Source organism: Cololabis saira, chromosome 7 (genome assembly GCF_033807715.1).
Source record: "Cololabis saira isolate AMF1-May2022 chromosome 7, fColSai1.1, whole genome shotgun sequence".
Classification (NCBI taxonomy): Eukaryota; Metazoa; Chordata; class Actinopteri; order Beloniformes; family Belonidae; genus Cololabis; species Cololabis saira.
This window is the reverse complement of record NC_084593.1, coordinates 35,560,567-35,583,242: the sequence shown is the minus strand read 5'-3', so window position 1 is coordinate 35,583,242 and position 22,676 is coordinate 35,560,567. Positions and strand designations below refer to the sequence as shown.

Below are 22,676 nucleotides of genomic sequence, written 5' to 3'. Positions count from 1 at the left end.
CCGGGTGCAGGCCTTGCGTTTTGACTTCCTCTGTTTATTTTCTATCTGTCAGGCTGTCATGTTGCTTCAGCATTGTGGTATTTTCTTATGGCTGGAAAGCTCCCAGACTCTATAACTAAATTGTTATGTCACAAGGTGAAGATAGTCGTCTCTGTGCAGCCCAGTACCAAACAAATACAAGCTGGAGGTGGAAGTTATTTCAGCTCACGCTGCAGCTAAAATAGATGTAGCTGTTCAGGCCAGAAAGACAACAATGCCACATGACAACTGACCACTTTTATTTCAAGTATATGAAACAGTTCAGTAACACAGGGATCATGTGAAATATCACAAACACAGTATTTGAATAAAATATATAAAGAGTTCTGTTTTTTGTGTGCATGTAATGTATTTCCATTTGAGTGTTGCTGTTTTTTTTTTTTTACTGCTTTGAAAGACAAAGATAGCCATCGGTATTTTCAGTTGATGCCATCCGTCATAATGTCAGGTGAAGCAGAGAAACAAGACAGTGAAGACGTGAAAAAATAAATAAATATAGCATGGGAGTGTGAAATGTGATTGGTTTGAAGGAGGCAGGTGGTTGGCACGCTGCACACAAACCCAACCCACAAACAGCTGTTCGTTTCTCAAAGCCCCCTTGTGCCCACCCCCCCTGCACACATCAATTCTCTCCCTGTTCCCCGTGTCCATCCTTCTCCTGCTCCACCCCCAACCCTCCAGTCCATCTATTCCATCTATTCCTGCCTCCCACCTCTCTCAGCTGCAGCCACTGCGCTTTGATCCGGGGCCCACATCATGACGGGGAGACGCCGTGCACATTTCATCTTACACTCTTTGGAAAACTGGGATTCACTGGTGTGATGATCACATATTTTGAGATGTATATATTTTTTATAGAAATTAAGTAGAATGTGATTGGGAGCTTACATGGAAAAAGTAATAATATAATATTGGTTCAGTATTTCCAGCCAGAATTTCAAAAGTTTATATGACGCTCATTTTGAAAATGAATTCTTGTTAAAATGGCCTTTTAATGATTTCTGTTGGTTCTTTTTAATCTTTTTCAATGTGCGTTTCCTGCCACTGAACTGACTTTCCAGCACACTCCATGTGTGTTTGATTGGTTCTTGGTCAAGACTCAGTGTTCGCCTGCTCGATACGCTCCAAGATTCCCGGTTCAGAACTCCGTTGCCACGACAACATGGTGGACTGGAATTTGTTTTGGTGACCTCATGCACAGACAAAGCACTCTCGCTCTAATACATCAACAAAAAAAAGACAAAATCCTTGTGAAGTGATAAAAAAGTAAATAAAAAACACATCAGAAAAGTAGAGAGTTTGAAAAATGAAGAGAAGAAAAAAAACCTATTTCCTTGCAGACTGGATGAACTGTGTTTTTTTTTTTAAATATTCCATCATTTACATTTATTTTGGTAATGCACATCCATTTGTGCCTTTCAGACATGCAACACATATCCACAAGTGCAGGTACAGGGGCAGCTTAGTGCCGGTAAACAGGTGAAAAAAAAGGAACTGATGCTGATACGGTTATTCTAATATTGACTTAAGACAAAAGGCAGAGTTTTTAAAAAGCAAAGATGGGCAGAAGAAACTCCAATTCGTCAACTAATAACTGAGAAAATAAACAAAACTCTTGAAAACAATGTTGCTCAATTAAACATCATAAGAATTAAGCATATTTCTCATTATACTGTGAATGAGATCAATTGCAAAAAGAAAAAGATTCAAGGAATCTGGCAGAATGTCAGTGTATTATGGTTGCAATCTTAAACTGGATACTGTGATCTCTAGTCCTTCAGATGGCGTCGGATCAAGTGCTGATGTATTCAAATGCTGATTTAAAGGGCAAGGGGAATACCTTGGTAAATCTTTGTCAAGCACTACAACATAAAGATACATCCAGAAACGCCACTTCAACTTTTACTGTGCATAAAGGAAGCCTCATGTCAAGCTTGGTGCTGTTGACACCGGGATCAGAGGTGTCTGGGATGGACCAACCCAAGTGGAAAAGGTGCGTTGTTGTCAGAGAAATCAATACTGCAGGTATAAAAAGGACAGAACGGTTCTTTCCTCTCCTCCTGACGACACGAGCGGCTCATTGGTTTGCACGCAGCAGCGCGTGGCTCACCAGCAGGAAGACCAACCCTGAAACCAGCTCCAGGGGCACGCCAGCTGCCGCCACCATAAATGACAGACCGTAGAACACTGAAACCCGGGCATCTGGACACGATTCTCCCAGCTCCTGCAAAATGTAGCGCGGCACATCCACGACCTCCATCCACAGCACGTAGAGAAGCAGCGTGAACAGGAACAGGCAGGCTGCAGAGAGAAGGAGAGGTTCAGGGACACGTAGAGGCTTTCCCTGCAGAAGAATGCAGCTCCTCCTCATCTTTACTGTTGCCACGGCAGCAGTGTTTACACCTGCTGTTGTAGTGGGCATATCGCAGAGAGACATGTGTTTTGGATATCTGTTTATCATGTGACTGGCATGAACAGCTGAAATGAGCTAAGGCTGCAACCTATATTCATGTCTGAATGTTTTCATCTGCTAGCAGAGTAAATTTCATATTTGCAAGTCGTGAACCCCACACATGCACAGACAGCAGTCAACACTTTACCAGCAGCAATGAGGAACACTCCGCCGAGCTTGTATAGCTTGTGGCTCATGAAGGGAACGCCACAGACCAAGAAGGAGCCTCCAGTCAGAGCTGACACGAGCCCGAAGATTATCAGCACAGTCCAGAAACCTCGAAACACTGCAAGAAACACAAGCCAGACCTTTATGTATGTTCAGTATAGAAAGTAAATACTTTAAAATTCCATGGTATAGTAGAGCAGAAAACTGTTTTATTTGCCTTTAAAGCCCAGCAGAAACTGCTTCCAAACTACATTCAGGACCTGTTCCAGATAAAAGAAACCCGCTATGACCTGAGGGGGAAACTCATGTTTGAGATGACGACAGCAAGAACTAATATTAAAAAGAGATGTACATCAATTAAGGCTAGAGAAATTTGGAATAGTTGTAATAACAACCTAAAAATGTGTAGTTCTATCTTCAAGTTTAAGGAAATGTTTAAAGAAAATACTGTAAATAAATTTAAAACACTATAATTATAAAGTATACTATCAAAAACATTCTAGAATGTGAAACGTCAATTTTATATTTTGTCTTACTTATTTTTGTCTTCTTTATGTATTGTTTGTTTCCACGGAGTAAAAGCTAATGTCTCATATTTATGCTGATCATAAGAAAAAAGGGTAGGCACTATAAGCTACGGCTTCAGCCTACACCTTTTCGGCAAAATAAATTTTTTTTTTTTTTTTCCTTTTCATCTTGTTCTGCAAAAAGTGTGTACAAGCCGAAATAAAGATTCATAACATAACATAAATGTTTAGAAGAGGCTGCAGCCAATATTGAGACCACATTCACCACTCGTGCTTTGTAATTCTCATTTAAAATTAGGAGTTTAAGCAACAGCTGTGCTGAGTTAATCAACTATAACAGCACTCTTTATAGATTATGTGTATCCATATGAGTGATAAATATAAGGATTGCCTTTCATTAATTCTGAAAAAAAACACATTAGATGATTCTGTTTCAAGAACTTGCAGAGGTGGCGGGGCTTTCAGTCATGAAGACGGTTTAGCTGGCAACTGTTTAAGTAAGAGCAGTAATTAAAGTGACATTAGGGGGAATTCCTCAGCACACCTACAAGTAATTTACAATAAAATCAACTTGAGACTGGCGACCTGTCCAGAGTGAACCCCTGCTTCTCGCCTGTAATGAGCTATAGGCCCCAGCAGACCCCGTGACCCTGTGCAAGATTAAACAGGTGTAGAAAACGGATAGATGGATGGATGTGTGGTCTGGACTGTTCAAATAATAATAAACCACTGAAAGAACAACATAAGCTGAACACAGAAGGGCCTGAACGGGATAAGAACCAGGGGACCTTCTTGCTGTGAGGTGAAAATGCTAAACAACAAAACACTGCATGTGCACATACAGTCTCTCTTCCCTTTACAGCATATGATTTGTATATAATTATGCAATATTTATTTAGTTGGAAGTAACTTTCGAGGCACCCCCATAAAAAAAGTAAAATCATTGTAAACAATAAATGGTCATTCAAATCTGAACCACTTGGTGTGATAGGATCAGACAGGCCGAGGCCTGTCAAGCCGAGACAGTCTGACCTCCTAGCTGGCCAACAGTCTCCCTGGCCATATAGTTCAAAAAGCAAGATGAAGTAAAGGAATAACAACCCGTGGTGGAAATATATTAGTCTTAGTCATTCTATGACCTTCCTGATGAGTACAGTTTGTGCAGACTCATATTTTGTCTGTGGGAGTTTTGGCTCTGCTGTCGCACACAGCTGCAACGACCTGTTACGACAGCCATTTAGTGTTGAGTCTTAATCATTCTTGTGTTGTTCAAATTACAATGCATTACACTCTTCCCTGTCACTTCTGATGTACATTTTAGCCTGCTTGCATGTAAATTATGTGTTTTTGTTAATTCAACACACTCAGTTTAGTCACCCAGGTGGTTAAAACATCACATAGTAGCGTAATAATGAACTTATACGATCTGTACCTCTGTGTACTGTCACCCATGTGTGTGCCAACGGCATGTGACCGTTACCTGCAGTAGTGTCATAAGTTGGGTGAGGAACTTGTCCAAGAGCAACTGGCAGCGGGAAGAGGTAACCGTGGATACACATCTTGGAATCTGGCTGGTTTGCTGCAGTTCATAAGCAAAAGAAAATCTTAAAAAGAACCTTTCAAACCTGAAAGCATGTTTTGGTTGTTAAAAAAAAGAAAAAGCTTTGCATTGTATTGAGATGAAGTACATTTTGTGAAATGGGAAAAAAGGGAAACATGATCAAAACGAACATAACACTTGTCTTTTTAGATTTATTGTGAGTGTTTTTCTTTTCCTACACAGGTGATGAGTGTGGGACAGTCACAACCCCCACCAAAAATACAGAGTATGACTCGCTAGAAGGATTATTTTCTACGTACTGAAAAGAGTGGCGAGGACTGTGTGTGTTGCGGGCTGCATCGGAAACACACAACGCCAGAAAAAGCCCTCGTGGTGCAGTAAGAGGGACGGAGGCGAAGCAGTTACCGCTTCTTCTGACTGGACCTGAAAGAGAAACAAGGTTAGACTGACATTACAGAAACAGACTCAAATATCTGAAGATGTCAGTCTTGTCAACACGTGTCTGCAAAAGCAGCCCTGTGTGATTCTGCTCCACGGCAGAATCCAACGTGGTTGTGATTATGGCCTGCTGGTCGGTGAGGTTTTCTGGGAAGAACTTTTGAACATGCATGAGCCAGACTCTCCACTTGCTTGTCAGGAGTATGATTGATGGTGCTGAATAACAAAACAAGTTGAATCATCCCCTTTTATTGGAAATGAAAGACTTTAGAGGGCTGTGATGTTGCTGAAGAGTTCACAGGAGGATTTGCTTTTATAGAGGAACCTCCTGACAAACATAGGAAAGCAAACTGAGACTCCATAGATTTTCACCTAAAGATCAGTCGACTCCACACAAGGAGTGTCACTCACTCTATAAAAGTGATTATATGCTCGTAATGGGCCTGGAGGAGCGTTCTTTTGAAGATAGAGTTGCTTGAATAAATCATTTTTAAGATATTTAAAGTGTATTTTATAGCTGACAGAATCGGGGGTGGATAGTCCATTTAAGTGGATGAAGCAGTGCTTGATAAAATGACAAAAAAAACAAGAAGAAATAAACGAAAAAACAAAACACCTGGATGAATACTGTGTTCTTAAATGTATGTATCCCATGTAAACCAAAAGTATGACTTAACTGTGGTGTCCTCTGATTTGAAGAACATTTCTATGCTTCATGTGTTTTGGTTAATGGTAAACTGATGTTTTATCTCAGGCTTTGAAGCATTTATTCCCCTTTTAAGAGTCTCTTAAGCACGTTGACTGACTGAATCATGTTGCTCTGACCCGGCTGTCAGACCCGTCCAAGGCCACCTCTGTGTTATAGTCAGTGTCAAAGAGCTAACTACAGCTGACTTTAAAGTATTTACTGTTTTTGTGGGTAGTTGAATGCATCTGCATGAAACTTATTAACTATCATACATTAATAACAGTGACAAAGGTGAGGCAAGGACTTAATGGACAAATCAGCCATCAGGCGATCAAAAACGTTCTGGCTTGCCCCTCTCGTGCAGAAACATGCTTTTTCTTCCAAAGTTTTAATTTTCTTGAACATTTTTGCTTCAAAACCCCGACTTAACAACAAAAAAATAGTAGGAAATGCCCTCATTTGAGATACTGCCATAAAGTGGGTAGAAGTTAACATGGCAAATTAACGCTGTTACTGTAATAAACTGTTAACTTTACATGTTCTGACTGGCTTTTACGTTAACTGTTTTCTGCTTTTATGTTTGCTTTGTTCCTTAGATATATGTTAGTGTTTCCCATCACAATTATTTAGCCTGTTCTCGTCACTTAATTGAGCTTTTCTGCATTTATTTCAACTTGTTCTGAGCATTTCAGTTATCTTCTTCTTTCCAACTGTGTTGGCATGCTGTTATGTTATGTTGAATTTATGTTAGACATTTTCTTAGCTTGTTGTCGGCACTTATGTTCTTGATCTTACTTAATTTATTCATAGCTCGTTTATGTATAGCCCCCACCCCCTACAGTTATGTTAGCATGTGGTCTGCATCTATGTTAGTTTGTTCTGTCCATTTCATTTAGATTGTTATCTGAATTTCTGTTAGCTTATTTCTTGAGATGGTGTTAGTTTGTTTCCTGCATTTATGTTGTCTGTGTTTATTTTAGCTTATTTTACAGATTTCTGTCAGCTTATTTCCTCCAATTATCATAACTTGTTCGCTGCATTTAAGTAGCCTATTCCTCCATTTACATTAAGTTGTTCTCTGAATTAATATATTTTTCCTTTAACTTATTTTAACATTTCACTCACAATTATGTTAGTGTCTGCCTTTACTTTAGCTTGTTCATTACATTCCTTAGCTTATTCCTTGCACTTTTGTTAGCTATTTTTCTTGCATTTATCTTAGGTTTTAAGTTAAATTAAGTAAATAAAGTTTTGAATTTATACCTTTTTTCCTTTGCATTCATGTCAGCAGTTTTCTTAAAATCATTTTAGCACGCTGCCTGCATTTATGTTAGTATGTTCCTCCCACTTATTTTTGCTCATTCTCTTTATTTAATTTAGCTTAATATTAATCTGGGTTGTCTCCATTTGTGTGAGTTTGTTCCCACAAACTGTAATAAATGTTTGATACATCAGTCATGTGACCACAGGTTTTATGAAAAGCTGCTTTGAAGCCTCTTTTTTCCTGATGCTGCTCCTACGGTAACACACCCACCTGATGTCAGTCAAAGTTAGCTGTTGTTACCAGCGGCCCCAAAAAACTAAACAAAATTAAAGCTGCAAGCAGCGATGAACGGGCCCTCGCACCCTTGTGCACGTTCAGGCTGCAGTGGAAGCTTGTATGACGTGCATGTAGATTTCTTCAGGCCTGGACATTTAGCGGATGACACCACCCACGACTCTCTATATAAAACCATTCAAAAGTTATGGCAGAAAGTAGGAACTATCAGATATCGACCAATCAGAAGAGGGGGCGGGGCTAATTTGCACCAATTATGTTCAAGGACTCAAATTCGAGTCCGATGACACCACCCACGACTCTTTATGTCAAACCATTCAAAAGTTATGGCAGAAAGTAGGATCTATCAGATATCGACCAATCAGATGAAGGGTGGGTGCGCTTTTTGCCGTCTATCGTCGCCACGGTAACGCTTTTGACTGAGAAAAGTAATGCGCGTCGTCGCAGGATCGAGACTCACATTTTGATGTACAGTATAACAAACCTGGGTGCACGTTGCGGTTTGGGCGAAGAAGCGGCCGAAGAAATGGCATAAATTGCGCCCAAATTACACGATTAATTCAAAATGACCGACTTCCTGTTCGGTTTCGGCCATGGCGCCAAGAGACTTTTCTTTAAGTTGCGACATGATACAGGTGTGTACCGATTTTCGTGCATGTACGTCAAACCGTATTGTGGGGCTTGAGGCACAACGTTTTCTAGGGGGCCTGGCTAGGCCTGGCTTGCATGCAACATTTGGTGACTTTTGGGGCACATTTAGGGGGGCAAAAAGGCCCTCATTTTGTCGGAAAAATAAAAATGAGAAAAACAAGGAAAAAAAAATTAATCCTACAGATACAATAGGGCCTTCGCACTGTAAGTGCTCGGGCCCTAAAAACAGCATCATAGGTGGAACCAGCACAACGTCTGCCGGTGCTTTGGTGCTGGTATCAAGTTGGTGAGTGGTTGCTGATAAATGGATGCTGGTCCATACTGGTGACCCCCCAGCATACCATACTGCTGGTCACCAATAATAACAACGTAGGTTGTATTGTGGCGCCATCATGACCAGCAACACCAGCAACCAAAACACAACACATGCTGGTGTGTCCAGACTACCATGCTGATGTCTGGATGCTGTTCACCAGGGAGGGGATGATGTGGACTAAATGTTATGATAATGAAAGCTTCTTTGTGTCTTTCATGCCTGTAACCAAAAAATGTAATGTAGGGGTTTCATAATAGCTTGTTCATTTAAGAATGTATTATATATATATATATATATATATATATATATATATATATATATATATATATATATATATATATATATATATATATATATATATATACAGATAATAAATAACAGTAATATAAATGTTTGAATAGCGACAAGCTAATTACAGTAATAGAGTATATTAATATGAATTAACCATATCATTTAAACTGACCTTGAATATAACAGATAATGGCCCAATTAGACCATTTGATGAGCCTATAAAATATGTTTTTCAATATTAAATTATAGACATATTAACACACTGTAAAACAAGCTCTCTACAAATAAGCTTAATATTCCTAAATCTGATCAAAAGTGTCTTATTTTAAACTAAAACTAGCAAAATAGTCTGAAGTAGTTTTCTAATTTTCTTTAAAAAAGACGTTTTTACTTTCTCAGAAATGAGTTTCACAGTGCAGAGCAGAACTGACCAGATGTAAATTACGTCACATTACCATGACACATGTCCACATTTTCTGCCTTTCGAATTGTCGAATCTTTTTATCTGTCTATGTGCCGCCCAGCCTTTTCCCATCTGGCCTGCAATCTCTTCCTGATTTTTTCTCCACAGGCCATTCCTTGAAGTAGAATAAAATAAAAACTACAGACAAAACAGTAACTGAGGATCAAGGATGACCTAAAAAAATGTATCCGTCCGAACATAACCAGAGCTATGATGGTATGTTCTCTTCTACAGCTGATCCAAGATGCAGCAGCGTTCGTGCTGACAGGAATCAGGAAGAGACATCACGTCTCTCATGTGTTGGCCTCCCTCCATTGGCTCCCCATAAAAGTCAGAATCTAGTTCAAGAGTCTGTTACTTGTGTATAAACTCATAAAAGAGACTCGATGGCACCTTATGTTCCTGATAGAGCTCTCTGCTCTGATATGTAATTTTGTACCAATGACCATATATCTCTGAATCTCCTCTCTCTGTTCTTTACTCTCTCTTTCTGGTCTCCCTTTTCCTGCTCTACACGGGTGTCTTCAGCAGGAGGGTTTCTTCCCTCCTAAAATGTTTGGCTTAAGGTTTTTCTCCCACTAGGGAGTTTTTACCTGCCAGTGTTTATGTTATGTTTATGTAATAATTGCTCGGGGGTCATGTTCTGGTCTCTGGAAAGCGTCTAGAGACAACTTCTGTTTTAATAGACGCTATATAAATAAAATTGAATTGAACTGAATTGCATTGGACCATATGTCCCCATTAATCACCTTAAATCACCTGTTTAAATTGAGGAATCAGTCTCATCAATACTGCATGAAGTAATTTTGGTATGAAGTGATTACATCTGCTAATGTAGTCTTGTCATGTAAATCATGTTTTTTTTAGGGTTATTTCTTTGACATTTCGGTGTAATAACATGACAGTTTATTGTTGTTTTTTTATAATCAATAATACTCAATTTGAACAGGAATTGTAACAATAATTTACTAAAATTGTCAGACTAGTTAAAACCTGTCAACTGTGCTTCAAATGATAAACAACACCGACAGGCAGGGATGACATTTTGTCGTTTTTAGGGCCTCATAACTGCAGGGCTTGGCTGTGCTTCCCCGTGATCTCATGTTTTTATACGTTCTCTCTCTTTTATAGATATAACATCTAAAACTTTATACTAAGTTTGGATAAGTGGCTGGAAAAGTTCAGCAACAACTGAAACAAATTAGGGGCAGACATTCTGACCTAGAAAACCGCTGTCATTGTTCAATCTGCTTTCATCAGAGTTAGACAAAGACAAATGTTACTCTTCAACTAAAAATGAAGCTAATCAGCAAACAAGCGTACGCCAAAGCAGGACGGGGAACACTGTATGTCTGCGTTAGCGTCCAGCTCCCATCACACCTGCACTGACCAGCAGTTTCACAGAGGCCCTGCAGCTCCATACAATGACATACTTTTCAAGAAGGGGGGGGTTTAGTGAGAGGACAGTTTTAGTTGCACTGCACAGGTCCAAATCTGTAGGTCCAAGCTCCTGTATTTTGAAGTGGGAACTTTAAATCAGGATGTCTCAGCTCCTACTGCAAGACTCCTAGGGCCTGATTTACTAAAGGTTTGCGTGCGTAAAAACGTGTGCAAACTTGACATCACCCGCAAACCAATGTGCAAGCTGATCTACTAACAGCGTGCAAAGAGGACTGCGCCTCTCAAATGAGCAAAATAGCACACGCTATTCATTTAGAACTTTTGCCCTGATGAATAATCAATATGGGGCGTACCCGCCAGAAATCGCTAAATACTGGGAGGGGAAAATGCAAATATGTCCATTTACCACACGCAATGAGATTTACCAAGCCTGAAAGTTTTTGCGGGGATTGTGATTGCGTCTGTATTTAATACGTTCGAAAGGAAGGTGCTAATCTGCCCAGCATTACGCAGGGATGCTTGTTGGTGCCTGATTTGAGGACTGGGGTGGGGATGGCTCAACTTGTGGTGAGGATTCTCCACATGCAAAAGGAGAAATATTTTATTTGAATGTTAAATCGAGTATTATTCAGCAAAAGGTTGCCACAGGAGGCACATTCAGTTTTTTATTTGTGATAATAAATAAATCACGTGTTTTCATGGAGAAAAAAGTGTTTCTCATTGTGCGCCTATACTTGTTCTGCAGTTGTCATACCCCGGTGTTGTGCCGTATTCAGCACCCCTGCCGTGAAAAGCACCCCCTCGTCTGACAAAAATTATATTCTCATTCCGTGTCACGTTCTGTTTAGCGTCCAGTTTTGTGTTAATGATTCATGTTTAAATGCGCTCATGGATTCCACAATAGTCATACTTTCCCACAATCACAGTCACAGATAACAAAAATCGGGTAAATGGTTATTGATGTCATTAATTAATAGCCTGCTTACTGTGTTGTCTTCGATAATATTTGTAAATATATATAATACAAACTCCTAAGTATGTGTTTGTGTGAGTGTGTATATATAAATATATTGAAGTGTCAGTGTGTTGTTTTTTTTCTTGGTCTACTTATCATTGAATATACGAGGGGGTGCTTTTCACGGCAGGGGTGCTGAATACGGCACAACAATTTGCCTCTTCCACTAATATCTCTAACTCCAACTCGTCAAATTTCCTTTTGCGCTCGCAAACCGTAAGACACGCAACACCTCATTTAAATACTGCGGTTTGCACCTGTTATCAATTGCGCACGCAATCTTAGTTGATCACCCGCAAAACACACAACAGCTCGTGCAAACTTTTTCAGTGCACACGCAATTTAGTACTCTTTATTTAGGATCTTAGTAAATCGGGCCCCTAGTCTTTTATTATATTTTATTTTAGCGTTTTCATGAATGTACAAAACTAGAAGTGTTCATTCTTTGTTTTGGCAGCGAGTGGGATTCATAGTCACTGTGTGCCTTTGCGTTAGTGAACACACACCACTCATATCTGTCCTACCTTTGTGCCGTTGGCATCTTTGTCTCTGTCCAATGTGGCTTGAGTGGGCCAAAAATGCACTCCACAATTCTCACTGGCTACCAGCCAGTAATCTGTACCGAAGGCCACGAGGAAACACAGGGTTCCCAGAACCCCGAAGATCCCCCCGGCCAAGGATGCAGCCCCTACTCTCATATCTCCAGCCTTAACCCTTCTTTAATGAATCCTCGTCCCGAGTGTCCAGCTCCTCTCTGGTGTCCACTGTGAAACCCTCTGCCGTCCTAAAGCGCAGTCCTAAAGGAACCCGTCAGGCGGTCCCAGCCACTCCCTGGCATGCTGGGAGCCGTAGGGACGAGAGGCTTCAGTAACCGAGGAGCTCAGACGTGGGGACAGGAGTTATTTTGGGAGGCAGTAAGTCTGTCCTCTTCAAATTACCAGCGGGTGTGCTGCACATTTGTAAAGGGGAGCAACACGCTCATTTGTGAATGAGCAGGCTTAAAATGTGTGCAGCATGTATCAGAATTGTTGACCCTGGATATTTTTAAAATTTAATACAGATTTAACTGAAGCTGCAAATGACAACCCAAAAAAGTCCCGTTGGAAATGTGAAACATGGTGCCAAGGAAAGCTTTATTTATGGGCAAACACTCAACCATTTCATTCATCTTAGCAGTTTTAGTAGATGTTCATGAGACTGATGAAACTCTTTATCAGGCCTGTTGTGCAATTCACCACTCCCAGGTTCAAAGGTCAGGAGTATTTTTAGTTTTTGGCAACGTATTATTTGACCCTCAATGTCTCATTGTCAAAGTCTGACTTCATTGCTACTTGTCGTTCTCCAGAATAAAGCTGATCTGTTTCTTTGGGGTTTTCTCTGCAGGTGCCTGGCGGTGTGGAAGGACTTCCTTTGGATCCCCTGGCCGAGTCCCAGCTGAGGCGGCGAGGACTGCAGGGTCCGAGAGGGCCGGTCTCGGACTGATGGAGCACACTGCCACAAGGGGAAAGGGAAGAATGCTGAATTTGTTGTACCGTCTTGTGTGAAAGTTGTCATTTTAACAGGGAAGACACGTTATTCTGATTATTCGACATATGATATCTCATCGGATACGATTAATTGCACACTACAGTACCTGTGTGAGACCTGCTGAGTCCTGCTCTCATTCGCTGACAGTCACTGAATTTTCCATCCTCCCCCTATCATAATGAAAATAAAGGGAAACGCAGCAAAGAAGACAGTTCTCCGATATGAGTCCTTATCTTTGTCTTTCCATCAGTTCATAGTGAACTCACTTTAGCTCAATGATAATTATGTCACTTAATTTCACTGTCATTAACAGAAACTCCCTCGCTTTCAAGATAAGTCGGCTCTGACAGTTTTTTTTTTTTTTACTTTTTTTAACTAGCATGGATGTATCATGTATCATCTTAAAATGACATCACTCAAAATCAAGGATTATTTGGGGGTTTCTCAAAAGAAAATGCACCTGATCTGCAAAATGTGGGTTTGCACTCAGTACCTGTGGCTGCTGTGCACCAGTGTTGTAGCTGCATCTCTCTCCGAGACTCTGGTGTCTGTGGAGGGGCCTCCTGGTCCTGTCCATGGTGACCTGCTGGTGCAGGGTGTGCCGGCTGTATGCTGGTGTCTGCTGGAGTCAAATTGTGCACACTGTGTGGAGCACGCTCAACAGTCTTATATGTGACTTTGGTACTGTGTACTTCTTAGCTGTTAGCAGGAATAATAAAGGAGATTTTTTTTAAATGTACCTTGTTGTCAAAGTTTTGAAGGTTTCTGGAGAGGATGCGCCTGATGCTGTCCATCTCCTCTGGCAGGAGCGGGCGGCTGTGGGGACGAGTGTCCACGCTGGAAGCAATGTTGGAATATTCAGGTTTATGTCATTTTAGAAGTTATTTTTTAGGTTTCAGACACAGTTTACTTAGTTTTACTTAGTTTATGTAGATGAGGCTATTGTTTTTATGTGTTCAGTATGTGTTGCAGAGTATCCAAGACAAGGAGCCACAAGGAGCGTGGTTTTGGACTCTTTCATGTCAATATGCACTGAAAATTATCACTAGTTTAGCAACCTCAGATTGGTTGTTTATATCTCTGCATTATTTGTCTATTTTTTTTGGCTAAATTACGGTATTACCATGTGAGGCCACGCTCGCCACCCATCCCTTGAAATACGGAATTGTTCCGTAATTGGGAATTAAAAGTTGCGTTCCGTATTGAACCAATACAGACACATATTATGCTCTTATTTATTTATGTAATAATATACAGGTGGAGGTCAGAAAATTTGAATATAGTGCAAAACAAAAATGAAACAGATATATATTATTTTCCACTACATTCAAAGTGAGATATTTCAAGCTTTTATTTGTTATAATTTTGGTGATTATGACTCAGTTTATGACAACCCCAAATAAAAAATCTCAAAAAATTTGAATATATTATGAAATCAATAAACAATTCAATCATCAAAATTATAACAAATAAAGGCTTAACATATCTTGCTTTGCTTTGTAATAAGACTATAATATTCATGTATTAGTTTCACCTTTTAAGTTGAATTATTGAAATAAATGAGCTTTTACACCATATTCTTCACCTGTAGTCTATATTCTACATCTGGGCTGATGGACTTACACATCATAGGAGGTTATTTCAGTTGCTAGTATGGTTGTCTGTGTGTACAGTCGGGCAAATTCAATGTTATTAAGGCACTTTAAACTTTAAATCAAAGTGTTTTTGTTTTTTCATATAAAATAAATACATTTCTATGCAGTTTAGAAGTTTTGGGGACGTCCCTTTTTTTTGGCGCCTGCGCTGCTGAAATCGGGGCATCCCTTATTTCTATTTCTGAAAGGTGGCAACCCTAGGTGAGGCCTTAAGCCACCCTCTTGTATAGCACTTTATAATTTATAATCTGTATATACTGTATTTACTACAATACTTTCTGTTGCACTTCTGGTTGGATGCCAAACTGCATTTCGTTGCTCTGTACTTGTACATGTGTGATGACAATAAAGTTGAATGTAATCTAATGTAATGTTACACTGCAGAGGCCTCGTCCTCTCCTCTCTGCTCCCTCCTCTCCAGCTCCTGGTAGACCCTGAGGATGCTGGAGTGGGCCTGGTGGTCCTCCCGGATCAGGAACCGGCGGAGATACTTCTTGTTGAACTGTTCAAACCTCACGTACACACGAGGTACACAAAAACACAACACGAGTGATGATATTATGATAACTTTGCCGCCACCTACTGGATGGTCCATGTCATTGTATTTAATATTTTTTTTATTTTATGAATACAAACTGCAACACACAAACACTCTCTCACACGCACACACGCACAAACACAGCTAACTTGTCTTTCCAGTAGTGCTGTCCCCAGTATCCAACCACGTCTTCTAGTCCTGCCATCAGGTGATCTATGAGCTGAGAGCAAACAATTTTACCAACATTTTATATCTGTTCGCCATGGTTTAGATTCTGTATGCAAACAAATGAATAAACTAAGTGCATTTTTTTTAGATATCTCTTTGCTGATGTTATTTGACTTACAAAATAAACAATAGGAAAATGAGGAAAATAAAACGTCTATAATGGGATAATTAAGTTAATTTCACTACATGTCGAGTCCTACTGACCCTGCTGTGGATCTCCTCACTGACAGTGGGCAGACTCCTCTTCTTCCTCTTCACATCCAGTAGCTCCACCAGTGGCTTAATGGTCATCCCCTACAAACCAAGCTCACCAAATAAAATAAAATATACTTAATGAAGTGAATAAACTACCTATATCACAGTCCACGTGACACAAATCCCCCACCTGCACAAAGACAGTGAAGAGGATGACCACAATGGTAGTTGTGATGAAGAGCCTTTTCTTTGGGAAGTCGTCGATTAGGAAGACCAAGGAGAAGCAGATCGCTCCTCTCAGGCCACCATAAGCGATGATGAACTGGTCTCTGAAGGTTACGGCATTCCTCCGAAGTTTGTTCACCACAGCAGTCAGCAGGAGAACCCCTTAGAGGCGGTCAACACGTTTGCATCAATGATCGATTAACGCTGAGACGCCATGTGGTTAAAGGTTCAACGACAGAAACTCCTCAAAGCTACCTGTGGCCCTCCAGACGAGGCAGAGGATCAATGTGGAGCAGACAAAGGGCCAGCTCCACATATGGACATCCTGTATGGTGGATACACCCAGGAAGATGAAGATTAAGGTTTCGCTCACGCTGCTCCACATCTTCAGGAAGTACTGGATGCTGGTGTTGCTGCGCTCTGAAACGTTCGCTTCTACGTACTGCTTCATGGTGACGGCAGAGGTGACGATACTACACGACGGAGGACAAACAAAAACCATAAGACAAGTTCCCCTACACTGAGCAAAATAACAGTTACGCTTGTCTTTAGATGAGCACTTACGCCATGATACCGGAGAGGTGAAGCATTTCTGAGGTCAGGTAAGACAAGTAGGAATATAGGAAGACAAAGAGCGGAGCAATGACTTGGGCTTTAGAGGTGAACCTTGAGGTGAGGGCGGCCAACAGGCCAAAGAAAAGGCCTACAAACAGACCTCCCAGGCCCACCACCATCACCCGGCACACCCCCAGCAACACATCCAGCCCGGACACTGCTGGCAAGCGCAGGAAGGACTCAAACAGCTTGTAAAGCACCTGGAATAGGAAAAAGTGTTTTCAATAACTTCTAATTTCATCAATGGGACAGCCTAACTGGACACATGTACTACTTCTGCTCTCACCACTGTAACGGCATCGTTGAGCAGCGACTCGCCAAACACCAAGATGTGCAGCTGATCGTTGACGTGCATCTCTTGAAACACGGAGAGCACGGCGACGGGGTCAACGGCGGCGATCAGCGAGCCAAACAGCAGGCAGTGGAGCAGGGACACGCCTCCCAGAGAGCTCGGAGCTACCAGGCAAACCCCGTAGAGAGAGAGGCCGATGCCCAGGACGTTCCAGAAGGTTCCCAGCACTGCATACCTGGAGTTGTACGGCACAAAATTGTCTGTTCACGACATGAAATGTCTGATTGATTATCCGTAAATCTAGGGAAATAAAAAACATAGATAAATACTTAAAAAGAAACAAAAACAATCTGCACATTCGTAACGGAGGCCGTCTGTGAGACAGCTAAAATGTCACGCAACAGGACAATGATCCCAACGACACCAGCAGGTCCACACCACAATAGCTGAAAAAGAGAATAACCAAAGATGTTTCAACGTCCACACCTCCACCCGTTTGAAACGTTGCAGCAGGATGTTAAGAGATCTGCGCATAAATCAGTCTCCACGAATCTTAATGAACAGAAGCAACATTCTAGAGAAGAATGTGAAAACATTCCTCCATGATGAGAAAAATATCACTTTTCCACACACTACTTATGTATTTTGATTTTGTTTTGTTAAATAAGTAACAACTCTTTATAATACACCAAATATTAGTTTATTATTCAAGTCTGTATTTACCAAATGTTAAAATGTGCCAAAGACTGTAGGCTGTTTTTTTTTTGGTTTTGTTTTAATATATCTTTGATGGCGTTGGTCATGTCAGGTCATTGTATTTGCAGCTTATTGCCATATGCATGACCCAACGTTCAAATCTAAATACTCTTTCTTAATCTAAATAAGAAAACACACACAAATACACCAAAAGAAATAGTGAAAGATCCAAAAGCAACCAACCAGAGAATGGTGCCAAGGTTTTCAAAGAACAGCCTCCCCGGCAGGAAGTATCCTGCATCCAAGACAATAGGGGGCAGCAGAAAGAGGAAGAAGGCGTCAGCACTCAGAGTAGGGGGAGCAGAGTGGCGGACCCCGTAGATAACCCCTCCAACCAGGAGGCCCACCATGATGAGGACACAGCTCTCTGGGACCACTGCTGGGATACGACCGGACCAGTGGAAACCTGGGAGGATGAGACCCAGACGGGTTGATAAGGATCAGTAAACAAGGATAAAAGGCGTGACCTTTCTAATTGATTTGTGGGCGAGCTACTCCTGAGCAGTTCGGGTGTGTTGTGGTTGTAAACTTTACGTTGTGTAGAGGGTTTTATTTAGCTCTAGAGAAAGTTTTGCATCTTTATTTACGTTCCTCATGTACTGGTTAATGTTTTGGCCCTCAGGCCTTGTGTTTTTTTGGTCATTTTTTTTGCGTATTCATTTTGACACAGTCCAAATGGTTGTGGTACTCATCTCAACACCATCATCTAACCGCCATCATCTAACCACCATCATGTAACCACCATCATCTAACCACCATCATCTAACCCCCATCATCTAACCACCATCATCTAACCACCATCATCTAACCGCCATCATCTAACCACCATCATCTAACCATCATCTAACCACCATCATCTAACCACCATCATCTAACCGCCATCATCTAACCACCATCATCTCAACACCATCATCTAAACACCATCATCTAACCACCATCATCTAAACACCATCATCTAACCACCATCATCTAACCACCATCATCTAACCATCATCTAACCACCATCATCTAACCACCATCATCTAACCGCCATCATCTAACCACCATCATCTAACCACCATCATCTAACCACCATCATCTAACCGCCATCATCTAACCACCATCATCTAACCATCATCTAACCACCATCATCTAACCACCATCATCTAACCGCCATCATCTAACCGCCATCATCTAACCACCATCATCTAACCACCATCATCTAACCACCATCATCTCAACACCATCATCTAAACACCATCATATAACCACCATCATCTCAACACCATCATCTAAACACCATCATCTAACCACCATCATCTAACCACCATCATATAACCACCATCATCTCAACACCATCATCTAAACACCATCATCTAACCGCCATCATCTAACCACCATCATCTAACCACCATCATCTAACCACCATCATCTAACCACCATCATCTAACCACCATCATCTCAACACCATCATCTAAACACCATCATCTAACCACCATCATCTCAACACCATCATCTAAACACCATCATCTAACCGCCATCATCTAACCACCATCATCTAACCACCATCATCTAACCATCATCATCTAACCATCATCTAACCACCATCATCTAACCATCATCATCTAACCACCATCATCTAAACACCATCATCTAACCACCATCATCTCAACACCATCATCTAAACACCATCATCTAACCGCCATCATCTAACCACCATCATCTAACCACCATCATCTAACCATCATCATCTAACCACCATCATCTAACCATCATCATCTAACCACCATCATCTAACCACCATCATCTAACCACCATCTAACCACCATCATCCATCCGCCATCATCTAACCATCATCTAACCACCATCATCTAACCACCATCATCTAACCATCATCTAACCACCATCATCTAACCACCATCATCTAACCACCATCTAACCACCATCATCTAACCACCATCATCTAACCACCATCATCTAACCACCATCATCCATCCGCCATCATCTAACCATCATCATCTAACCACCATCATCTAACCACCATCATCTAACCACCATCATCTAACCACCATCATCCATCCGCCATCATCTAACCATCATCTAACCACCATTCTCTAACCCTTACCATCTAACCATCATCATCTAACCGCCATCATCTAACCACCATCATCTAAACACCATCATCTAAACACCATCATCCAACCACCATCATCTAACCACCATCATCTAACCACCATCATCTAACCACCATCATCTAAACACCATCATCCAACCACCATCATCTAACCACCATCATCTAACCACCATCATCTAACCACCATCATCTAAACACCATCATCCAACCACCATCATCTAACCACCATCATCTAACCACCATCATCTAACCACCATCATCCATCCGCCATCATCTAACCATCATCTAACCACCATCATCTAACCACCATCATCTAACCACCATTCTCTAACCCTTACCATCTAACCATCATCATCTAACCGCCATCATCTAACCACCATCATCTAAACACCATCATCTAAACACCATCATCCAACCACCATCATCTAACCACCATCATCTAACCACCATCATCTAAACACCATCATCTAAACACCATCATCCAACCACCATCATCTAACCACCATCATCTAACCACCATCATCTAACCACCATCATCCATCCGCCATCATCTAACCATCATCTAACCACCATCATCTAACCACCATCATCTAAACACCATCATCCATCCGCCATCATCTAACCATCATCCATCCGCCATCATCTAACCATCATCTAACCACCATCATCTAACCACCATCATCTAACCACCATCATCTAAACACCATCATCCAACCACCATCATCCATCCGCCATCATCTAACCATCATCTAACCACCATCATCTAACCCCCATCATCTAACCATCATGTAACCGCCATCAGATGAACGACCTGGCCTCCCTCACTAGCCTGATGTATCACCATGAATTACTGTAACATAGTCATGAACAACTTTGTCGTCATTCTGATGAAGTTTTGCACGTTTGTCATCCAGCTGAAACACATCTCGTGAGGTGCTGAGTGTTCAGCTGAGGTGGGTGATTCAGCCAAGGAAAAGGATGTTTTGATGATATTACAAGGTCTGCTTTTACTGTAAGTGCCATGACGTTTTCAAAACTTCAAATTTTCAGTTTTAAGACTGAGAGAAAGGAAAAACCTACTTAAGCAAAAACTGACATTGCAAATCGATTCAAAGCAGGTTAGTTAAACTTTGGGTTGACAGTTCATTTTGAACACAGACTTGGTCACCTGTTAAACATGCTGCAGTCGTTCTGTTACCAACTCATGGATCGCCTGTTACACGTTTTCTTTTAAACGTTGGTGTGATACTTCACTACCGTGTTATACTTTCCCTACATCAGACTTTTGGAGATAAGTTACCCAGTTGTTAGATTTTTTATACATTTGTTTTCATTGGTCTGAAGCATTTGTCGTACTTTTTCTTTCTAAATGCACCAAAAGTGTTAAAGTGGACCTATTATGAAAAACACGTTTTTTCTTGCTTTAACATATATAAAGTGGTTTCCCCTCAGCCTGCCAACTCAGAGAAGGAGGAAAGCAACCAAATTCTGCAGTGTCTGTACAGCCGCCCGGATGAGCCGTCCAGTGTGATGTGGCTTCTACGAGCCGTTCAGATTCTGCACCCGTCGTTACGTAACGATTTACATAGGTTGGCCTTCGATGCGTGAAACCACGCCCACAACTAACTCCGCCGGCCGGAGCTTCTGCCATTTTTTAATTTTTTCGTGTATCGCGTCATTCAGGCAGCCAATCAGCACAGAGCCTCATTATCATAGCCCCGCCCACTCAGAATCCAGCATAGATAAGGAGGTTAGAGACTGGGATGATAAAGACATGGTTTAGAGGCTGAATTTCTCATTTATTTAGCAAAAACAATCAAAAGCTTGTTTTTAAGACATTCAATTTGCGCTTGCACTTAAACCCCTGTACACTTAATTTAGATTTAGATTAATTCCGATTCTTTTAATCACAACTAAAACTTGAGATGAATAAATCCCCAAACTATTTGTCATTCATATTGGAGGATATTATTGCATTAATATTTCTGCAAAGAGTTTTTCACAGAGACGCACATTTTCTTCTCCTCTTTCAGAATGAAATTGCTAGATGTCACAGTTGTTTTTGTTTGTTTTGGCTTGTCTGGTATGGACAGCAGTACAGATCTGCCTGTGCTTACCCAGCTTGGCCAGGGAGGCCAGCATGATCCACAGCACGATCTCAAAGGGAGCCTGCACATGGTGGTAGTCCACGCTGAACACCCTCAGAGCCCTGGGCACGTCCACGGAGAGACCGTCATCGCTGCTGTTGAAGCCCAGCGAGGGGGGCAGGTTGTGGGGCGGAGGGCGCTCACCATGAGGGGCCAGGGCCAGACATCTCACCAGAGAGGAAAAGAGAAGCAGAGGCAGCGTCCACTGTGTGGCCATCCTGCAGCCATGCTGGGACAACAGGACAGAGGCAGGCGGAGAGAATGGGACAGGGGTTAGAGAGACAGAGGGAGGGCCGGCAGAAATCACGCAGCTGCTAATATGCACAGGAATCCCTGAGCTAGCAGTGACATCTGACCAGCAGCACAGTTTCTGATCGCTGTGACATGCACACATTCACCGCCCGGTTCTGTCATTTCAGAGAACTGTACACCTTTTTATACGTGTTTCCTGAAAGCTTAACTTAAACTAACAATTGTATGCTTATATAATAACAATATACACATGGCATATAATGTTGTTATGTTATTGTGCAAAATGTATTTTGGTAAAACTCCAGCAAAGATGATTATCAATGAGTGGAGGCGAGGTATAGTTACAGTAAATAAGCTTTGCTTCTCCTTAGTCCATTTCAAGCAGCTTATCTTTATTGGTATTATCTTTATTTTTATTATTTGTTCGAAATAAAGCAGTCATTTATTCAATTAGTCAATTCATTCATTCATTCATTTATGTATGAAGTAAAAGGGGGAAAACAAACCAACCTGTAAGCATGGTGGGATGATTTTAAGTTCCTTTAGCACAAATATGGTCAAATGT

The 22,676-nt window shown here is 41.2% G+C and overlaps 2 protein-coding genes across 3 annotated transcripts; both read right to left on the bottom strand.

The window, feature by feature from the left end:
- Positions 1-273: 273 nt before the first annotated feature.
- On the bottom strand, positions 274-12,414 carry LOC133447650 (transmembrane protein 182-like). The gene is made up of 5 exons (XM_061726375.1): positions 12,093-12,414; positions 5,047-5,170; positions 4,667-4,765; positions 2,640-2,777; positions 274-2,340 (listed from the first exon to the last, which is right to left on the bottom strand). Exons 1-5 carry the CDS (start codon positions 12,264-12,266, stop codon positions 2,117-2,119), a joined length of 759 nt encoding a protein of 252 aa, XP_061582359.1. The 5' UTR covers positions 12,267-12,414; the 3' UTR covers positions 274-2,116.
- Positions 12,415-12,645: 231 nt separating this feature from the next.
- LOC133447649 (sodium/hydrogen exchanger 2-like) lies at positions 12,646-22,117 on the bottom strand. Of its 2 annotated transcripts, none has more exons than XM_061726373.1 (13): positions 21,830-22,117; positions 17,783-18,005; positions 16,838-17,078; positions 16,501-16,751; positions 16,192-16,409; positions 15,902-16,098; positions 15,721-15,810; positions 15,438-15,508; positions 15,128-15,262; positions 13,836-13,932; positions 13,589-13,714; positions 13,202-13,265; positions 12,646-13,059 (listed from the first exon to the last, which is right to left on the bottom strand). In XM_061726373.1, exons 1-13 carry the CDS (start codon positions 22,074-22,076, stop codon positions 12,896-12,898), a joined length of 2,124 nt encoding a protein of 707 aa, XP_061582357.1. In that variant the 5' UTR covers positions 22,077-22,117; the 3' UTR covers positions 12,646-12,895. The 2 variants fall into 2 exon arrangements, with proteins under 2 accessions (XP_061582357.1, XP_061582356.1); XM_061726372.1 differs by having other exon boundaries at positions 12,648-13,059; positions 13,589-13,717.
- Between the last annotated feature and the right edge of the window lie 559 nt (positions 22,118-22,676).